The 22,979-nt window shown below is 36.4% G+C and overlaps 1 protein-coding gene across 3 annotated transcripts in view; it reads left to right on the plus strand.

Moving 5' to 3' along the window:
* Positions 1 to 22,979, plus strand: part of LOC127415647 (methylmalonyl-CoA mutase, mitochondrial-like) — a 50,729-nt gene that overhangs the window by 22,145 nt on the left and 5,605 nt on the right. For all 3 annotated transcript variants that reach the window (XM_051654446.1, XM_051654447.1, XM_051654445.1), the window contains exons 9-12: positions 11,131 to 11,246; positions 15,820 to 15,951; positions 18,498 to 18,645; positions 20,363 to 20,530. In XM_051654446.1, the coding sequence (XP_051510406.1) occupies positions 11,131 to 11,246; positions 15,820 to 15,951; positions 18,498 to 18,645; positions 20,363 to 20,530 (564 nt within the window). The remainder of the gene's footprint in view (positions 1 to 11,130; positions 11,247 to 15,819; positions 15,952 to 18,497; positions 18,646 to 20,362; positions 20,531 to 22,979) is intronic.

Here is a 22,979-nt window from a genome sequence, read left to right on the forward strand (position 1 = left end):
CATATGTTGGGCAGTTTCATGGAAATGTCAACCACATCATGGAAAAATAAAACATTTTAACCAAAGGAACAAAACACCCTTTTAAATTCTTTTGGGGTGTAATGGATAATGAATATTGCAGTCCAGACCGGTAGAGGGCGCCGCTTGCTCACACAGCACTGACTGAAGCGCTGACTGAGGTACTGAAATGCATACTACATTTTAAAATGCTGGCTTATAAGGTTTAATAATCATGCAAGACCATATTAAGATTTTAATCTTAAAGGGATAGTTCACCCTAAAATGAAAATTCTCTCATCAATTACTCACCCTAATGCCATCCCAGATGTGTATGACTTTCTTTTTTCAGCAGAACACAAAGATTTCTAAAAGAAAAGTTCAGCTCTGTTGGTCCTCACAATGCAAGTGAATGATGACCAGAACACAGAAGGCAGTATAAAAGTTATCTATAAGACTCCAGTGGTTTAATCCATATCATCTGATGCAATATGATAGGTGTGGGTGAGAAACAGATCAATATTTAATTCCTTTTTTAACTTTAAATCCACACTTTCACTTTCACAATCAGTCACCTACTGGTTGGGGCTGGTCAAAGGTGGAGATTGATAGTAAAAAGGACTTAAAATATCTGTTTCTCACCCACACCCATCATATCCCTTCAGAAGGTATGGATTTAGCCACTAGAGTCATATGGATTACTTTTATGCCTCCTTTATGTCATTTTTGGATCTTGTGAGTTCTGGTCACCATTCACTTGCATAATAAGGAGTTTAGATATTCTTCTAAAAATCTTCATTTGTGTTCTGAAGAAGAAAGTAAGTCATACACATCTGGGATGGCATGAGTAAAAGATGAGAGAATTTTCATTTTTGGTGAACTATCCCTTTAACTCAATCAATTGTGCAGCCTTACACCTGTTCTACACTGCACACCGAAGCAGTACGCGAGCCGAACCGAAGCACTGCGTCGCGACAATTTCGCTGCAAACAGCGCATGTGGTTTTACACCAGCAGCATTTCAGCTGCTGAAACTACTGCGCTCTACACAGAAAATAAAGTTATAAAATGGTTATCAGGACTGAGCTATTGTTAAAACGCGATCGTCATGAAATCATATTTACGTGATGCTGGTGTAATCTATGCAGTCTTGTAGAATTATTTCATGAAGTGACAGCCAACACAATGAGTGGAAGGCGGGGAGGATGATGAGCCTGAATGTTGCTTTATACAAGGGAAGATGGTTTGATCACTCGATTTGGCAAGGTCACACTTAATAATATAGTTAATAATATAGTCAGAAATAAGTAATTATGCACAACCATTGAATAGCGATATACTGTATCTTTGTTCAAACAACAGTCAAAACATTTCCAATATGTTAACTCACCATCTTCACCAGCAGCCAGGTACAGCATCCCACGTTTTTTCCTTTGTTAATTAACCTTTATACTTTAAAAAGTTGAGAGTAATAGGCTACATAGCTCTGTGCTAACACCTGTGGTAAACAAATGCATGCGACAGCACATGTGGTCGTAAATTCAGAACTTACCTTAGTCTTGTATTGAAAAACACTTGTATTGAAGTGCTCTAGCCTATGTGTATTGCTAACCCTTTAGACCTGCTCTCTATTTAATAGTATATTATAGGGTAGTTTTATTTAGTTTGTTTAAAGTGTTTTTCACACCAAACGCGAACTTTCGATGTGATTTCTCGCCGCGATTAAACGTTTTTACGGTAGCAATGGATTCCTAACAAGCCCTTCACACCTGGAACGAACGTTCACACTGAATCACGGGCCGACAAAGCGAAGCTTTTTTTTACGGTGAGTGTGTCGAAAGCAAATGTCTTCGCCTGGCGAAGAAACGCCCTGACCAATAAAATTTGAGCTGTCAGGAGCTGCTGCAGTTCCCAAAGCCAGCAGAACAGGTGGTGCTAAGGCACAGAAAGCTGTTTTGACCACCGACATTAAACGCTGAAGCAGTGAGGATGAGTGTTTCGTTTGCAGGAAATGCCTTAAAAACAGAAAAAGTTTTATATCCTATGGGTTCTCTTAACATGTAAATGATATTGCTGCATCACTGCCTTGCATCCCCTTTAAAAAGCTCTCTGATCTTACCTGGATTGTCTTCATATATTGCTGTATTTTTTACCTATGCATTTAATCTTACACGAGTAAGATTATATCTCTAATAATCCTATCTCTAATATAACATATATTGCAGAATATTTGCCCTTGTATCACCTTTTGTAATAAACAACTGTACGGATCTTAAGTGTTTTTATTCGGCAAATTTTAATAAAATGAATGCTGTGACTTGCAGTGTACTGTATGTCAAAATGCCTTTGTATATCAAAAACGTGGTATTGTCTCCTCAAAATCGTTATTCCTGTGCAGATGTTATAGTCGTTAGCAGCTGTCGTTGGCTAGTATCTAATAATGGGTCAGACTGAAGATGATTTGGGTAAAGTGTTGTATTTCTTGAATTGTATAGACTCTTTGGCCATTTAAATGCGTTTAGTTAATAACATGTTTTAGCAAATTTAGATACACATGGAATAAGATACAATCAGTATAGTTCAAATTGACAACATCTGTTACAACAGTCATTATATGTGTGCATTACGCAGTGAATAAATAAATGTACTTAACATACATGTGTGGCAGTGGCATATAATCACTCTATTTCAAATGATAACATGTTTTAACTGTTAATATGATTTTTTACACTCGATTCTTTCTAATTCCCCCTCTGACTGTGTACACATGATAATACTACGTGTCAACTTGTCCAGCAGGTGAACTGAAATAGTTTGCATCTCAAAATTTTCAACAAACTCAACAACAAACTCTTCATCACTTCTGCTGCTTTTAGAGAAATCAGTGTTCTTTTTTCGATCTGCTTGTCAAGTACCTCTTCTTCTCATGGACCGTCATGGGCGGAGTGCAGACCAGCTCAAAGGTTTTGCTTCTGCGCTCCTTCTGTCTTGCACTTACGCGCTGCTTCTGTTTCCAATGTAAATACACTCATTTGTTAACATGAACGCTGAAGAAAATACACAATGTTTTGTTCTGCTTCGGCGTGCAGTGTAAAACAGGCGTTAATGTATACCATACAGATGTCTCAGAAGTCAAAGTGATTTGTATAGGCAAGTGCCGCTTTCACAACTGTCGTGTCTGTAACACCGGTTGACCTCATTAATGTTGGGACGAGAAAGAATATAAATTAAATATTAAATGTTTTAAGGAGTGGCAACGATTAAATTTTTTTTTTTTTTTTTTTTTTTTTTGGCCTATTATTATTTCACTGAGTTTTTACAAAGTGTGTTGATAATTCATTATAAATAAACCATCAGTTTTTCATAATGCCGTTTTTATGCTGATAACCGATACGCCAATGGTTTTAATTTGGGCAATAATTTGCAGATAAAATTTGGCGGCAGATACATTGTTGCATCCAAGATATATATATATATATATATATAGTCATTTGACCTCTAGTAAATAATGACAGAATCTTCATTTTTGGGGGAAACCTGTATAGCTTTCTTTCTTCCATGGAACACAACAGGAGATGTAAGACAGTATGTTTGTCTCAGTCACCATTCACTTCCATGAGAGTCATATGGGTTTGGAACAATATGAGGGTGAGTAAATAATGACACAATTTTTATTTCTGGGTGAACTATTTCTTTGTGACATCCATAATTGGTGACTGTTGAAAAATCTGTAATATATACAGTAATATTATTGTTTACATAAAAAATAATCAGAATACATGCTTAATTTTAAATTGCCATCAATGGAGATGACATTGATGTTTTTTTTATTCTTGTTACCTGCATAGTGGTGTCTATCAGCAGGGTCTAACAAACCTAACCAAACATAAATAGCCAAACCTTGACCCTGTTTGCTAGCATGGAGTGGTGGATGCAGTAAAATTAATTTCCTGTTCGATACATGTTTGTTTTCTTCCTTTAAACCTTCTAAATCTGCAAAGCTTGCACTCTATTAAACCCTCAGTATTCGGTCCTCTGTATATAAGAGAAGAAAGATTGAAGTCTATTCCTAATAGTTGTTTCTCATGCGTCAGACCATATGTTGTCCTTTTTGTGGTCTTACTTCACCCTGCAAAGAATTATTCAAATCCATGTCATGTGTTTTCTATAATGCATGGCCCTTTGTTGCGAGTGATAGAAGACCTAATTCACCACTTATTTTACCAGCATGTCATCTTTGCAAAGAACAGTTTGACATCATGTTTTACCCTCTGTGGTTGGCTATTGATGAACGGAGAGTGTACTTTACATTTCCAAATCATGCCTTGATTTAGGCACTTTGTGGGTTTATTGCCGTTTCCCTGGAGTGAAGACATTTTTGCATGCGTTTGCTGGGCGTTCTAAACTCTGTCACAGCAAGTAATAAACCCCAGTTTGATTTGTGATGATAAAAGTGACTTGACAAACAAAGCCTGGGGATTCTGATGTGACTTCAGAAAGACGAAAGTCCATTTATTGATGTTGAAAATGTAAACACACACAAAAAAGCCATGATGTAAAATTTAAAATCCCAGCCGCCCCATTTCTGGCCAACAGCGGCAGATCAGAAACATTTGAAATTAGCTGGTTTGATCTGGAAGCTTTTGGCATTTGTTCAATCGTAAGCATTTCATGGTTTTCCAAAATACCTTGAGTATAGAAAAGCGAATCTTTGGATGGCATCTGTGGCATGATGTTGATTTCCACAAAAAATAATTTTGACTCGACACATATTTTGTACAAAAAACGAATGGAAAATATATTTATTGCATTTACAATGTTAACCTAGCAGGCATGTGCAATAAAAATTTACAATTATCAACTTATCAAGAAGCTAGAGCTTCTTGGTTGGTCGTTCCAATTTCTCCCATTCTTTTAAATAGAAGTGACACGTCTCTGCTAAATACTTTTTGGCCTCACACTCTATAGAAATACAATGCCCATCATGCACTACGTCTCCTCCCGAAGTTTGCACAATTTTACTCCTGATTTCTCGTAATATAGGGACAGTAGAGGTGTACAAAAGCAACATGTTACTTTATTTAAAAAGTAACTCCAGTGTTATGGTCTAAAGTAAAAAATATTGCGTTACTTGTTTCTCAAAAAAGTAATCTGATTACATAAGACGCATTACTTTTATCGCCTTACCCCCAACACTGCTTGTAATGTGCATATGTGTTGTTGCATTTAAAGGACCTGCATTTTAATTATATCTTTAGTTAGACTGTTAGCCTTACCTCTAAAGCCCCCTTTTTACTGTCTCCGACATTCGCATGCGACTGTCGTATTTCTCTAGTGGCAGTTGTGATTAGTGGTCGACCGATATATCGCCAAGGCCGATAAATCGGCCGATATTCAGAATTTTTAAATGATCGCCATTGGCTGATGAATTTTCCCCTTTGGCCGATTTGTTTCTTAAGGGCGCTGAGAATCACCTGCTTGCATGTGAAGCGACTGAGACACGTAAACGACCAGTCACGGTTCGTTTTGTTGTTATGTGCCATCATGTTACTACAGTAATAGACTGGTGTGCAACACAGAGTCAATTTAAATGGTCCGCATATCAGAGCCGCGGCAGATGCATTTGAGCTCATAATGTTAATGTGATTGCCTGTTTCATTCTCCGTCTCTCTTCTCAACAGTTCCCTGTAACTTTTAACTGTCTTGTCTAATGAGAAAAAGGCAAATATCAATAAAACTAATATCATATACCATCTGCAAATATGCGCATACGTCGTTTAAACAGATGTAATAAACCAACCTCACACAACTTCAGCAGATCCAGCATCCTGTGGAAAGCTCATAAATCTTCCTCTGAAGCACGTATTCTAACAGTCTCTCCTCAATAGTTCCCTGTAACTTTTCTAATGATAAAAGGCAAATATCAATAAAACTTCTATTATATACCATCTGCAAATATGCAGATATCTCATTTAAAAAGATGTAATTTATGAACCTCACGAAAATCCAGCGGTTTCTTCCCGTCGAGTGCTCATCTATATCTTCCTCTGAAGCGTGCCAGAATCAAAACTTCAGGATCAGGTTCAAAAGTTCCTCTGATTCACAAATCATGATGGTCAGTCTGTGACAATCCAAGCAGGCGATCCAGACCGTTTAAAATGTCAGGAGATTGCTGCTTGCGCTGGATCCGCACAGGCACGTGAGTGCAACTTCAAAAGTAAGTGCACTTCATGTGTGCTATAAGTAAATGTCTTATTCACTATGCACTGTATGTGCAATTGGTTTGATTCTGTATTTTTTTGAGTAAATGCGATTGCTAACGTGGACATGGTTGCTGGACTGCTGTGTGTACTATTATTTCCTTCTTCCTAATATATTAACAATTTCTTCATGTGCAAATAAATTACAAAAATTTGATGACTAAACAGAAATGAGAAGAAACTGCTGTCTACCATTTAAAATACAATATAATTTTTTTGATTATTTTTTTACAAAGTTAAAATTTTGTGTGAAATTGAGTAAATATAGTGCTAAATAAGAGTTTATTCATTTTTTAGCAATTTTATTTTTATGTTATTTACTTTATTAAATTGTGTGATATATCGGCACTGAATCAGCCTATCGGCCACCCTGCTCTCTGGATACCAGCATCGGCCATTAAAAAACCCATATCGGTCGATCACTAGTCATCATGAATTGTTATTTTGCTCGCAATGGATTGTTAATTGAAGGAGAAGCTACTAAAGGTTTGCCTCAGAATGACATTACTGTGTGTGATTTTGTTGAGCAGATAAATTAATTCAGTAAAATTCAGGATTCATATTCACTCAGTATTTATTATTAACAGTATTATTTATCATTATTACTGTTTTTATAGTTAATATTATGATTGTCACAGTCTGGACTGACTGTGCCTCCTCTGACTGTCAGTTTGTCTTGTCTGAGTGTTTTCCTGTGTTGGTTTTGTCTCTCTCTCCCTCTTGAGTTTTGCAGGTGCCACGTGGAGAACACCAGCTCCGTTACCTGGACAACAGCTCGTTCTCCAAATAATAATCATCGGTGGCACCTGTTCCCTATCAACCCTTCTCTTCTTAAGCTCCCCTCGTGTTAAGTCCTGTGTCGAATCGATTGTTGTTCTTGCTGTTAAATGTTTGTCTCCAGTCGGTTGGTTCCTGTTACTTCGGTCGGTTTCCGGTTTATTTGAGTTTTTCAAGTTTATCATTCTGTTTCTGATTTTCCTCCTCGTTGGTGTTTTGGTTTGTACTTTTTGTTATTGTAAATAAAGCCCATATCCTTGCCTCCCTGCGTTTGGGTCCTGCCTTGATCTCCCATGACAATTATAATTAACAGCAACAACAAACCTAATTCAGCAAATATGAATCAGAAATTCATAGATGTGATTTTAAATATGTAGGTTTTGCATGTGCAGAAATAAATGACACGTACATATTTAATCACACATTTACTGTAATTCCAAAAGCTTTTTGTGATATATGCAACATAAACAATCATTTCTGACTTCTACATTATTAATTGTCCAAAATACAGAAGTAGCAGATGTTTAGAAAAAAGTTTAGGACAAAATATATTGATATTTCTCATTTTGCGCTGATAGTTTTGCTTGAATACATCACTATGGAAGTGACACAGCCCGTCTGGCGGTCGCATAAGGTCTAAGGTATTTTAACGCAGCTGAGGCTCAAATCAAATCTGAAAATGTTGCATCCGGAGACCGTCGGAACCTCACACAGCCCCCGTGCAACTCTTCATTGGAAATTATTGACTTCCAGTCTGTCATTTGTTGGATGCAGTGAAAAGGCAGCTTAACCCTAACCCTACCCCAATCCTTAACCTAACCCTAACCCCTACTTCTAAACCTACCTGTACCTCAACCACAGTAGCAGCAAATGTGAATATTGTATAAATTTTGCAGAGCAACATGTAGTAACACAATAATTGTATTGCATGTATTTTAATGTTATAATACATAGTAGTTAAAGACACCTAAATTAAAATGGGACCCATTTCTGTAATGGAAACTAATACAAACCATTAAATCCTAATGGACTATGACCCAAAACACACACACACACAAAGCTTCTAATTATATCCAAAACAAGCTTATATTGTGTCCTGTTTTTTTTTTTGTTTTTTTTAAATATTTAAACAAGCAATGCGTGAAAACAAAAAAGTATAGAATGAAAGCATTTAAGCTCACGCAAAGTGAAGAAAAAGAAACCGCTAATGAAGTAGACTGACACAGTAAACTTACAGGACGACTATAAACACTTGACATATAATAGTTAGGTTTATATTGTATCTCATGTTTTTGTTGAGAAAAACAAGCATATCCACATGCTCAGTAAACTATACTCATTTATACATACCAGTTTAATTGATGGAATGTCCCTCCGCCAGCAAAGACTTTCAGATGCCATGTTTGTTGTTCACAGAAGCGTCGCGGGGATTAGGTTGTTACGGGGACGCTGCTTTCTGACGAGCTGCACATATACGGGAGTAAAGTGTACACCGCTTATCCAGTACATTTAAACAGGATTTCTCACAGTAAGCCACATTCTTACAACAACCCGCTTTTTTGGTGTCCATCTAAACGTACGGACAGAACGGTTTGCTCATCAAATGTGATTAACTTGTGTCCACACTCAACAGCGCCACCCAGTGCATTCTGTTATAACTGCCAGTTTTAGTTTGTGTGTTCAGGATTTAACATGCTTCTCACTGTATATATGACCAGCAAAGCAAAACTTTGTGAAATTCGAATAGTATTTTTACTTTTCGAATCATTATTGCAGAACGAATATTCGACTACTCGTCCACATCCCTAATTTGTTTGTGGGTTTAATAGTTATCAGTTGATGGTTTGTAATGGTATTTGTAATGGAAACCATTAGAAATTATTATTATTTTATATATATATATATATATATATATATATATATATATATATATATATTATTCTTCTTCTTTTTTTTTTTTTTTCAGCAGGGTAGCTAAAAAGTAAACCCGGTTACTTTTGCTTGGTATAGTTTTGGGGGGCCATTCTCACAGGATGTGTTGTTATGTTTAAATTAAAACAGCTAGACACAGCGGAAAGACATGTAACGCCATTCCGAACTTAAGTTGACACTGTAGTGTACACCTTTGTATGAAATCTTTAGTTTTTTGGCAATTTCAAGCATTGTAAAGCCTTCATTCCTCAAAACAATGATTGACTGATGAGTTTCTAGAGAAAGCTGTTTCTTTTTTACCATTTTTGATCTAATATTGACCTTACGACATGCCAGTCTATTGCATACTGTGGCAACTCAAAAACAAACACAAAGACAATGTTAAGCTTCATTTAACGAACCAAATAACCTTCAACTGTTTTTGATATAATGGCAAGTGATTCTCTAGTACCAAATTAGCAATTTAGCATGATTACACAAGGATAAGTTGTTGGAGTGATGGCTGCTGGAAATGGAGCCTGTCTAGATTTGATCAAAAATGACTTTTTTTCAAATAATGATGGTGCTGTTTTTTTACATCAGTAATGTCTGACTATAATTTGTGATCAGTTGAATGCCACTTTGGTGAATTAAAGTACCAATTTCCTTCCGAAACAGCAAAATCTGTACATTATTCTAAACTTTTGGCCCCCAGTGTAAGTTACTGTAAACAAGATTTCTTTTCATTTTTTACAAACTCGAAATGATGGTCTTTGGGAATCAACAGCATGCCAAAAATGCAGCCCATAGACATCAAGGTAAAATTTACATGGAATATGCCTTAAACTAAACCTGGATCTTAATTCAGTGCTGTATTTTCCCCATCCCCATTGCTTTGTAGAAGCAGATTGAAAAATAATTATTATCTATAGGTCTGGAAGCAAGCTGTCATGTACAAACAACTGGCCATAACAGTACCCTTATGTGTTCTGCATGCCCTAAGCCATGGAGCATCATAACTGCCCTCTTTCTGGCTTCTAATGTCATCTGACAATTTGGACAGAAGGGCCCAGACAGGTCAGCAAAATGTTACTGCCTGAAAAGGCGTGATATGTTGTTGTTTTTGTTTGTTTGTTCTTCTGTTTATACTGAATGACCTCTCATGGCTTCAGCTGTAGTTTTCAGACTAACCCCAGACGTGAAGGCAACAAGCTTATCTAAGACTCGGTCAGGCGAGAGGGCATCTCTCTGGAAGAGACATGTTGCCATGCAGCCTGCATGGATAATGTCAATGCAATGAAGCTCTTCCTGTGTCTTGAGTTTAGCAAAACTGGTGCTGTTTTACACGAGAAATAAAATTTTACTTGATCTTTTAAAATAATACACTCATCGAGCACTTTATTAGGAACATTATGGTCCTAATAAAGTCCCCCAGTGTGGTCTTCTGCTGTTGTACCTCATCCGCCTCAACGTGTTTTGCATTCTGTGATGCTATTCTGCTTACTACAATTGTACATTGGTTATCTGTGTTACCATAGCCTTTCTGTCAGCTCAAACCACTCTGGCCATTTCCCATTGACCTCTCTCATCAACAAGGCGTATCTGTCCGCAGAACTGCCGCTCACTAGATGTTTTTTGTTTTTGGCACCATTCTGAGGAAACTCTAGAGACTGTTGTGCGTTAAAATCCCAGGAGATCAGCAGTTACAGAAATACTCAAACCTGCCTGCCTGGCACCAAAAATTTCACGTTTGAAATTTCCCATTCTGATGGTTGATGTGAACATTAACTGAAGCTCCTTACCCATATATGCATTATTTATGCATTGCACTGCTGCCACACAATTGGCTGATTAGATAATCACATGAATCAGTAGGTGCACAGGAGTTCCTAATAAAGTGCTCAGTAAGTGTAGTTCACTGTACGCAGAAGGGGTTTGGTTGGTTAAGGGCACATGGTTTTCCAAAGTATGCAGCAATAGAGAGCGTTTTTGAAACTGTGGAGGTAAGTGCCGTTCTAGTGTGGATGAAAGGCGTAAACATAGCGAAATCAATGTTCAAACGAAAACATATTAGTGTGGACATGCCTAAGGCTAGTGTATGCTTCGCTACTCCTTTTGCAGAAAGTGCATTTGTAGTTAATATTATCATGTTTGCCAATCGTATTGAGGCAGTGCTTGCGTTGCAGGTCAGAGAGAGCAGGGATGCAGAGGAGGTGAAGAGATGCCTGGTCGCAATCGAACAGTGTTCACGTACCAGAGACGGAAACCTGCTGGAGCTCTCTGTGGATGCTGCAAGGGCACGGTATGTCCAATTTTGTGAAGTCCATCAAGTTTTGAAATGGATCGTGTACAGAACCTTCTCACAATTCCAAACACACAGATGCACTTTAAAGGGATATAGATCACCCAAAAATAAAAATTCTTATGTCATTTACTCACCCTCATTTTGTTCCTAACCTTTGTGACTTTCTCTCTGAAATGGGACTGGGTCTGTCGAGCTCCAAAATTCAGAGTTGTAGACTCGAGTCACATGACTTGGACAAATTTAATGAATTGCGACTCAAGTTGACAATCAAAGATGACTTGCGACTTAACTTGGACTCGAGCCCTCTGATTTGGAAGGACTTGATACCTTCTAAAACCAAATGTCAGAGTTGTACATTTAAAAATGTGCAGCAAATCATTTTACCCAATAAACAATTCATTTGATTTTCAAATCTGCATTTCCACGCTCCACATACAACCAGTCAGACAACTAACCAATCGGCTTCCACAAGAGTAGGACCAAGTTTGAAAATTGTGCATTCAAGGATGACAGCCAAAATGATACCAAAGATAATATAATTTGGATATAAAGAATACAATATCGAAGGCAACAAAAGGATTGCAACATGTAGATCTTATGGTTCAAAAACTACAGATGCTTTATCAATAACGTCAAATTTTGTGAGGCATATGAAAACCCACAGACAGAGAGAGGTATGTTGGGATTGTTAACTTTTACATGTCAGCTATGGTTCAGTAGCATTTAACTTGTGTTAGCTAGCTAGCTACTAGGAATGGGACAATATATATCGAATTTTGTTATATTGCGAACCAAAAAAAATGACAAACCATATCGAGGCAAAACTTGATATTTAAAAATTTGCAACTTCTCTCTCGTTAATAAACAGGGACACCTGAGCAGGTCTGTGAGATGTTTGTTGCTTGGTAAAGTGATTGTGCCATTTTTGCACTTGTTAAAGGAATATTCCAGGTTCAATACAAGTTAAGCTCAATCGACTGCAGTTGTGGCATACTATTGATTACCACCAAAATTAATTTAGTCTCGTCCATTCTTTTCTTTAAAAAAAGCAAAAATCTGTGTTACAGTGAGGCACTTACAATGGAAGTGAAAAGGGGGCCAATATTATATTGAACTGAGATAGGTTGGTGCCCTTAGTGAAAATATACAGTATATCTCACATGAAATTGAACTGCGAAGTGATGAACATACTTTAAAAGCCTTCCTTATATGAATTTAATATAGTAAGTAATACTCTGACACTAATTTGGACAAAGAGCACTAATGACTTGTTTAAGACTTAGCTTAAGCTTAAAGTTGAGGACTTGTGACTTGACTTGGGACTTGCCTGTCTTGACTTGGGACTTGAATGCAAAGACTTACTTGTGTCTTGTAAAACAATGACTTGGTCCCACTTCTGCCAAAATTACATGAATTTAAAGACCAAATTCCAAGTCTTCTGAAGTCATACAACAGTTTGTGAGGACAGTCTTTGAAGTCATTGTGAGGATGAAATTTAAGTTGTAGTTGAAAATCTTCCCCTTCACTGTAGCTCTGAAAAAGACTAAGTCGTTTGCAATACAAAACATGTCACATCCATGCCATTTGACACAGTCACTGATATTAAACTACAATGGGTGAAAAAAAAAAAAAAAGATTGTCAAAGGCCTAGAAGAGGTTATACTGTATTTAGGAAGCTGAAGCCTTTGATGTTGACAAAACAGGACTCACATTATTTAAAAAACCCTTTAATGAACAAGTTTTAACATTTGTCATGTTTTGATGGTATAATGGAATGAATGTTAAAAGTAGATTTAGTGAGAAATGGGTTCTTGAATGTCTTGAATGGCTCTACTCATATTCCTTGTTTAGAATTTGATTCTTTCTTCAGAACGGAGATATACTGTAGAGCTCCTAAAGTTAGCACTGTAAGAGCTTCTAAATCTTTTATAGCAAATGCTGTGTCTGTGGTCTATGTAAATCTGAGGCATGGAAAGACGAGTGAGTTTGTACTGTAGCTTATAGATATTTTAAAAGGATAGTTCACCCAAAAATGCAAATTCTCTCATCATTTACTCACCCTCAGGCCATCCCAGATATGTATGACTTTCTTTATTCTGCAGAACACAAAGATTTTTTGAAGAATAAGTTCTGTAGGTCCATACAATGCAAATGAATGGTGGCCTGAACTTTGAAGGACCAAAAAGCATATAAACGCAGCATAAAATAATCTGTATGACTCCCAAGGTTAAATACATGTCTTCAGAAGGGATATAATAGGTGTGGGTGAGAACCAGAACGATATTTAAGTCCTTTTTTACTCTAAATCTCCACTTTCACTTTCACATTCTTCTTCTTCTCTCTTTTGGCGATTCGCATTCTTTGCACATACCGCCACCTGCTGGTCAGGGCTGGTCAAAGTTGGAGAATCATTGTAAAAATAGCTTAAATATTAACGTGTTTCTCACCCACACCTATCATGTCACATCTGAAGGTATAGATTTAACCACTGGAGTTGTATGGATTACTTTTATGCTGCCTTTATGTGGTTTTTGGAGCTTCAAAATTCTGGCCACCATTCACTTGCATTGTATGGACCAACAGAGCTGAGATATTCTTCTAAAAATCTTCATTTGTGTTCTGCAGAAGAAAGAAAGTCATCCACATCTGGAATGGCATGAGGGTGAGAGAATTTTCATTTTTGGGTGAACTATTCCTTTAATATTTTGTATTTTTTAGCTATGTATATGTATTATTTGTGTTATATTCATATTTATTTTTTATATGTATATTGCATGCATCTTGGTTTGGTGTATGTGGATGAGTGTTTGTCATCAGAAGCGGCAACAAAAAAATTGCCCTTGAAGGTACAATAAAGAAAGATTTAATACTTGCAGTATTAGTTCCATAAGCCATTAGTATGGCTTCAAAAGCCTTGGAAAAAATGCAGGAAACAAATTGATCCATTTCATAATACTCAATACATAGGTGCTTTTCTTTGTCATTTTGGAATTATATAGAAAAGAGCAACCAAGGCATTCTTAAAACAATCACTTTTTGTGTTCCACAGAACTAAGTCAAAAGGCTTTGAAACAGCATGTGAGTGAATTTTAGGTTTCAGATGAACTTTTCAAAGCCTTATATTGAGTGTCTGGGTTGATGCATGAAGCAATCAGTCCATTTCAAATACTTAATATGATAATATTATATTCATTTTATAAATGATTTGTCAGTATTGTGTCATTAATTTTTGATCAGCTTTTTCTATCAAACAATTTACATAAATATAACTCTGTCAAGAAGAGACCCATGAGAGGTTGCAGACCCCAGCTGTGAACAAGTTTATCTCATAGCGCTAATGAATGTGCAATCTACATCGTTTTTTACGAAGAAATAATGTACATTTTGGGACATCGTATCCCCTCAGAAAACTTGGAATATAATGCATCACATCGATTACTTTTATGCTTTTAAGCATTAACGTGAGTCACTTTCTAATGCCATTGTGTTAATATTCATGAAATTTTGTTCCTTTTCGTGTTGGAGTGGTGGTGGCGTAGTGGACTAAAGCACTGAACTAGTAAGCAAAAGGTTGTTGGTTCAATCCCCACAGCCACCAACATTGTGTCCTTGAGCAAGGCACTTAACTCCAGGTTCCTCCAGGGGGATTGTCCCTGTAATAAGGGCACTGTAAGTCGCTTTGGATAAAAGCATCTGCCAAATGCATAAAAATGTAAAATGTGAATGTAAAAATGTTCCGCATAAGAAAGTCATCCGGGTTTGGAACTACATGAGGGTGAGTAAATAATAACAATAATAACAAAATCAATTCTTTTTTTTTTTTAAGAACACCTTGATATTATTCTTTGAAATTTCAATAGACACAGTATTACCCAACTTTTATTTATTTGATTAAATGTGAAAGAAACATTTTATCTTGCTTTCTCAACACGTCTTTTATAATTCCAGAGCAAATCTTTGGTCGTTCATGTTTGACTTAACTTTTTATATTTTTGATCATGGTCTTTCCAATAATAATTCACAAATTCATCTTTCATTTTGACTGCTAATAGTGCATTAACATTGTTTAATACATGGTGAATTTTTGCCGACATGCAATTGCATTTTTGGCCATTAACAAACAGTAATGGAGTGAACACTGATGCTCCGATCATCAAAAAAAAAAAAAAAAAAAAAAAAGGCACCAGGAAAAATGTTGCATCTCTGCTGGCATTCTGTACTGATCACATACTCTGGTGCACATGTTGAGTTCTCTTGGGTCACTTTCTCAACACAGATCCATTGAGGCTTGATTTTTCAAGTTTTTTAAGCCCTCACAGCTTTTGAAAGTTTAGTTGGAAGAGCTTGAGCCACATGTCTTTGTTTTGCCAAAGCTCAACGCAAAGCTGGTGTTTTTGAGTAGCAGATTGAAAGATCACACATTTTGAACATGTGGAATGCGATTTCTGCCACTTTATTCCACTGCAAACAGAAATTCAATTACAAAACAATCCAAACAACAGTAATGGAATTGTGTTGCATAATATAATACGATTATGCATGGTTTAAAAGATTTGATTGGATTCTGTAGGTGTTCGGTGGGAGAGATCACAGATGCTATGAAAGCTGTTTTTGGAGAGCACAAGGCCAGCACACGTATGGTGAGCGGGGCGTACCGCAGCGAGTTTGGCGAGCATAAGGAGATTGTGCTGGCACACGACAGGTAGGCAAATTCCACCTGGAATTGAGTGGCACTTCGTGGAATGCGAATACCCTTTCTAGAACAGTATTTCTGTCGGCGGTAGAGCAGGGGCAAAACATAGTTTAATTTTTTTTGTAATATCACAGTTCTAATCACAATCTTAATATTTTTCAAAATAATCGCAATTAAAATTTTTTTTGTCCAAATCGTTCAGGCCTAATGAGACCATAACTTTTGCCAGTTTAACAGGTCGAAAGGGCCAATTCATTGAATATACTGTAATTTGGAGCAATAATAACAGTGTGCAAACATGTCTTCTTTAATTTTGTACTTAAAATCAGCTTATCTCTGACTCCTATCAGTCTGAGAACTTCCTTTTGACCCTTTTATCATCACTGTTATCATAATGCACAGAGCATAACTGGATTTGGCTTAGTCATTAAATTGATGATAGTGTATATAAAGACAGCTCAGCTGGAGAAAAGATCGGAGATTCCACTGTATTTTACTATATCTCTGTATCTGGGTTTTCTGCAAACAGATTAAAGCATGTCTACCCTGCCCCTATGTGCTCAGTCTGAAATATGAAAAAAATAAAATAAACATTGAAACAGTGAAAAAAAACAACAACATTACACCAAAAATGCAAGACCCTCAAAAGGCAAACTAGCTTTGTTTCAAAACCTGGTTGGCCGCATACAGAGGCAGCACTGTTTTGATAACGTTACGAGCCGCAGTGTTTACCTTTTCGGGGGAATCGACCTACGACTTATGGTTGTGCACATTAAACTGGGAAAGAAGAAACGTATTTTAACTAAAAAAATTCCACTAGGGATGGGACGATATATCGAATTTCAAAATGTGCAACATTGTTTTCCGTCCATGTGATCATAAATGAAATCAAACATTATGATCTCTCTATTGCTTGATTTTACCCCTACTGCACTTTTTGCTACACTTTTTACAGGGTTCAAACAAGGTCCTTAAAGTGCTTGAATTTAACTTTTAGAAATGTAAACACTGGAATACCTGGAAAATCGCCTTGTTTTGCTTGAGATTAAAATGGATCATTTCCTCCGTGTAATGTGTGTCCATCAAAGATGAGGCGACTCCACTTTCATTGAATAATGTGTGTTAATATCCTTTCTGTTCTTTACACTCAGATAAAAAAGTAAGAAGAAATATTCATTTTAATCTACACAGCATGGATGCACTAAAGAAGCCGAGAGATTCTCGTACATGTTCTCTGAACCGGAACGCTGTGAGGCGCTCAGTGAACCCTTAAAGTGACTAACCTTTTTAGCGTTTTTATACAAATGAATGTAAACTCAATGTTTTTACTCGTAAATTGTACACATTTCAAACAGTGATAGCTCATTTCATTATATTATATAAATATTTCATGATATAATATTAATTTATATAATGTCAAAATTTTGTATTTTTTAAGTGTATTTAAATATACACTTTCACATACTTTTTTAAGGACAGGTTTTGTTCAGTTCTATTGCTTGTTCTGCACCTGATCAGCCTGAATGTAGCCCACTCATTTTAAGAGCTTATTTGTTTGTGATCTTTTCTTATAGAGAAAGGTATATGAGCAACTCTTATTATTTAAACTTTGAGCATTTATATTGTGTATTAAATACTTTTTTATGTGAAATTATAATGAGGGAACATTTTTTTTTTTTAAGAAAAGAAAATTCTTTCTTTAATATTTTGTCATTTAAGTGTTATTATATTGAATCGAGATTATATCAAATCGTGAACCTCATATTATACATCGAACCGAATCGTGAGATAACCATATGTCCCATCCCTAAATTCCACCCATGTCATGTACTTACTTCTAAATATCTCATTCAGAACTTTTGAATATCTTTGAAAGATTTTATGCCATGAACCTCACAAACTAGCGAATCCATTGACTAGTTCTTCCTTTTCCTGGTTCCTTGTAAACTCAACTTTTTGCAACCGAGACTCATAGAATGAACATTACTATAACCATATTTTTGCAAACTGAGTTTTACGTGCCATGTTGCTGCAGCTTCCTGGTGAAATGAACACTAGATGAACACTAGAGGCGGACTTTTGACTCTGAGACCAATGCTCGAGCCCTACCAAGGACGCTCAAAACAAAAGTTAAAGTAAAACGAAAGTGCCATAAAAGTGACTCAAAATGACATGTTTGCTTCGGAAAATGTCGCATTTGCATTTTAAAACACTAACAGTTAGATTTAGGCATTGGTTAAGGAGAAGGACTTCTGTTTTGTTCACCTCTCATTTATCTTTTTGGACACTATTGGTTAGGTTTAGGCTAAAGTTTTAGGTTAGAGAGGTAACTTTGATCATTAAAACACCAATATAACCTGACCCTGGAAATTACATAAAGCCAGCCAACCAGATTTAAGCTTACAAATTTGAGAAAGATCTTACCATTTTTGTGTGCCATATGCATCATTCAGTCTGTTTACAGATATGTGGCCATGCTGACTGAATCAGAGACTAGTATCTAGGATGTGTAACATGAATACTGTAATGTAAATGTGCTCTTGTGTATGCAACAGGGTCATACAGTTTAAAAAGCATGAAGGAAGGAATCCACGTCTGCTCGTGGCCAAAATGGGGCAGGACGGTCACGATAGAGGGGCGAAGGTCATCGCCACTGGATTCGCAGACCTCGGCTTTGATGTGGATGTCGGCCCACTTTTCCAGGTACTGTATGTTGAACTGACAGCAATCGTAATTGGTGGTGCATCTAGACTTTTTATTTTTGTGTACATGACTAGCCTTTTACAAGTCTGTATAAAAAGATCTCTCTTCTCTTAAAGTCATCCATGTGTTAAGATGATCATAAAGTCAACTCATGGATCAAAAGGAGCTTTTGCTAATCTTACTTGTCCCCCACTTGGGCCACATTTTTGCTCTCACCTTTTATAGCTGGAATCTATTAAGATGTCCTTTCTGAGCCAAATACAGTATATCAAAGCATTGAATACACGGGTTCATCGGATCAAATGCATTACTCTGAGTTAAACTACCATTCCCTCCCTGTGTTCAAATTAAGAATAATCTTGCTCTCATTGTGCTTCATCAGGGGCGATTTCTCTTCGAATGCATAGGAAGACATTTTTCTATGTACAGATGATATTGGCCTATTGATAGAATTTATTTGATTTTTATTAAAACTAACAAAACATTTTCTTTTTGTTATATAAAGGTCACATTAAATCTGACTTTGAAACTTTTTACCATGCCTTCATCATTTTTTTTTTTGTTGGTACATTTCTAATGCTTTTTATGAATACATTTGACTTTTTTAGCCTTATTCTAGATCCATATTAAAGTATGAAAATCCATTATAAAAATATAAATTAATACATGTTTAAACTATGATAAAACAAACAAATAGTGAAATGAGTGAAGTAACTTCCACCACACCAATACATTTTTTTTTTTTTTTTTTTTTTCAAAAGTTATTTTACTTGTTAACCAGGTTGACAAAAGTGTCAGTGAAGAGCATGTTTGAGATGAAATATGAGACAAGTGATGTTTGCAGGGGGAAAAAATTCAAGGTAAACATCACTTGTGCGCAGATTATTTTTATTTGTCGTCATACCAATCAAGCTGTTCTTAAGTTATGCAAAAAGTGTGAAAATATGATTTAATTGTGTGTAGTTAGGATACATAAAATGTTATTATGAAATTGTATTATGTTATAATGAAATTAGCCTTAGCAAGACCAAGGAGTCAGACAATTTATCACATTTTTTTTTTTCTTTTTTTTTTAATGTGACATCACATTAAACACAATACAGAATTTAAGAAGTTCTGGAAATGACACTGTGGTGGACATTTTTTGTGACTCCTGTGTTGCATGTACATACACCATTGAACATTGTTAGTAGACAAATAAATAAAAAAATAGTGTGACATTTTTTTAACAAGACTTTCCTTTCTAGAAGTTCACACTGCTGGAAGTGCCCAAAATTGAAGAAACGCTTAGCAATTTTAGCACTATATATATATATATATATATATATTGAAAGTATAAGCAATTAAAAGTAGGACATTATTCTGAGCATTTCAATATTTAAGTAAGAAAAAGTAAAATATACTTTCTATCAAGTCAATAAACAATGATAAATGCCAGTGTCTTTATACACACAAAACTAATGAATAGAAAGAATACACATACTACACATGGCATGTAATAACTATAACAAGTACCGAGTGAAATGAATTGCTTTAAGTGTCTTTCTCAAGGGCTTGATGATGGAAGTTCATTACAGTTCATCATCAGATTTGAACGAACTTTGAGTTTATTACGTGATCGCCCAGTGGGTCAGGTGTCTCTGCGTTTAAGAACCACAATCTGATGCTTGTAATGTCTGATGTCTTTGTCCCATTGGGGGTGTTTCCATGACAACAGACCCCGCTAGAGGTCGCCCAGCAAGCTGTGGATGCAGACGTGCACAGTGTGGGGGTCAGCACGCTCGCAGCAGGACACAAGACCCTGGTACCCGAGCTCATCAAAGAGCTGCGGAACCTCAACCGGCCTGATATCCTGGTCATCTGCGGAGGGGTCATACCACCACAGGTAACAGCTGACCCAACACTGACACACAGACAAGCAGGATGACAGAGAAGAGTAGATCTAAGCTCTGTTCTAAACCCTAGAGAGCTGCCTTGCTGTCTACTGTGTACTGCCTACATAGGCAGCTGCCTTCTTGGAGATCATTCACACAGGACACGTTATTGCGTTAAAAACAGCTAATGCAACAGGACTGAAAGGAAGGCATGTTTATTGATGTATTCATTACAATACACCATTGCTAATATAAACTCGTTACTTTTGTCCATATGTAAATATGCTTATCCAGCCCCCAGATCTGATTGGTCCATTGTTTTAGACGTCAACAATGTACTCCACACATAAAGCTCTTCTTGTGTGATGCGTACAAGAGAATCGACTCACAATTAATTCAAATAGAGTTTGATATTGAAGACGCATACACTTTACTCAGTTATTGGGTAACGTTTTAATTAGATTGAGCAATTTTTTTCACTCTGTAATTTTTAGTATTGGATGAGTTACATGTGTATTTATAGCTGCCTGCGGAGGGCGGGGCCGGATCGTGATGCTGCACGGCCCGGCCTCGCCTTCCGCCCTGCCACACTGCCTTTTCTCATCATTATTTTTTGGTGCGTTTTCCCTGGAAAATAAAAAGAAAGAGTTTTAAATGTGCACATCTGCTACAAGTCAATTTAGTCAACTTTCAAGAGTACACTAGCATATAGATGACCTCAAAGCTAACAGATTTGGACTAAAATCGACAAAACTCCAAGTCTTTAAAGCTGCACTATGTAAGATTTTTTGGTTAAAAATGAACAAATTACCATTATTGATTGAGTACATAAACAATCAGCGTTCAAACAATGTCCTTACCCAGATTCACTAATTTAAGCCTTTAAAAATAATTTGTATTTTGAGCTATCGGGTTCAATTTGGCGTGAAATCACTGGCTTATGATCTTCATCCTTGCGTCATTATATCATATCTGCACATACAGGAAAGAAGTACCGGCTGTCTCATGTTCCGACTGGAGAAACTAACTACGCTGTTCAACTCAGTTCAGTCACACACACAGTTCAGGACAGCATCGTTGCAGTCTAAATGGATGTTTATGTGTTATCCGTTTGGCGAAGTTGTTTACCTGCTATAATGCTTGGATATTTTTTCTGATAGGGTTGTTGAAGCTTATTTTGCTTGTCATGCTTTTATGAATCGAACATTACTCGTGTGTTAACCGATCGCGTATCTATGTTGTCCGGTGAAGTTACTGTGACACGTTTAATTTGAATGACTTCTGAAATTGACTTCTTGTAATTGTTATATTGCATATTTAAGCATATTATTTTTACATTTAATAAAGTGTATCGGTAACACTTTACAATAAGGTTCCATTTGTTAACAGTAGTTAATGCATTAGGTATCATGAACAAACAATTAACAATATGTTTTCTACAGCATTTACTAACATATGTTAATTTTAGCTAATAAAAATACAATTGTTCAATGTTAGTTCATGTTAGTTCATAGTGCATTATCTAATGTTAACAAATACAACTTTTGATTTTAAAAATGTATTAGTATATGTTTTAATTAACATGAACTAAGATTAATAAATGCTTAATACGTATTGTTCATTGTTAGTTGATGTTAACTAATGTTGTTAACTAATGTTAACAAATGGAACATTATTGTAAAGTGTTACCAGTATGTTTTATCCCCATCATTATTGAATCCTCGTTTTATTTTTTGGGTTTACGGTGTTATTGTGTGCATGGCATAGACATGCTTTTGTAGTATCTGAGGCTGGACAATATAGTATAAAAATGATTAAGTCACTAGAGAGCACAAAGTTACATAGCGTAGCTTTAAAATGCATTATAAGCAGGAAGCTCAGTAGGTTTTGGAACAGAGCTCTAGTAAGAAAGACTTCCTTACATAATTTTGTGCTTTGCATTATGGCCGACCTTGTTAAAGCAGTATTTTATTTAAAGATGCACTGCCAGAGAAATGCTTCAGTCATCATATAAAGCTATTTTGACCTACATTTGGTTGTCTACATCCTGCTTTTTAGGGACAGGAAGGTCAGCACTCTGGATTATGTTTTTGTAAACATTAGGGAATACAGGTCTATTTAGAGCTATGATGTTTATCAAAGGCTAGACTCAATTAGACTAAATAGTTTGCATTTTTTCAGAAATTTCACCCATTCACAATGTGCAAGGTAAAGATAAGAAACAGGAGTTGTAATTCCTGACACATGTCAAGCTTTTCACCTTTATATGCTTGTAGGTAAGCAGGCGCAGACTGTTCTGTATGCCAGCTTTTAGAGCCTTCAACTTGTTACGTGCTGCAACCGGCAGCCAGCGAAAAGAGACAAGGAGTGGTGTAACATGCATTCTCTGGGGTTCATTGAAGACCAGCCGTGCTGCTGCATTCTGGATCATTTGCAGAGGCCTAATTGCGCATACAGAAA

The sequence above is a fragment of the Myxocyprinus asiaticus genome, chromosome 25, assembly GCF_019703515.2.
Source record: "Myxocyprinus asiaticus isolate MX2 ecotype Aquarium Trade chromosome 25, UBuf_Myxa_2, whole genome shotgun sequence".
NCBI lineage: Eukaryota > Metazoa > Chordata > Actinopteri > Cypriniformes > Catostomidae > Myxocyprinus > Myxocyprinus asiaticus.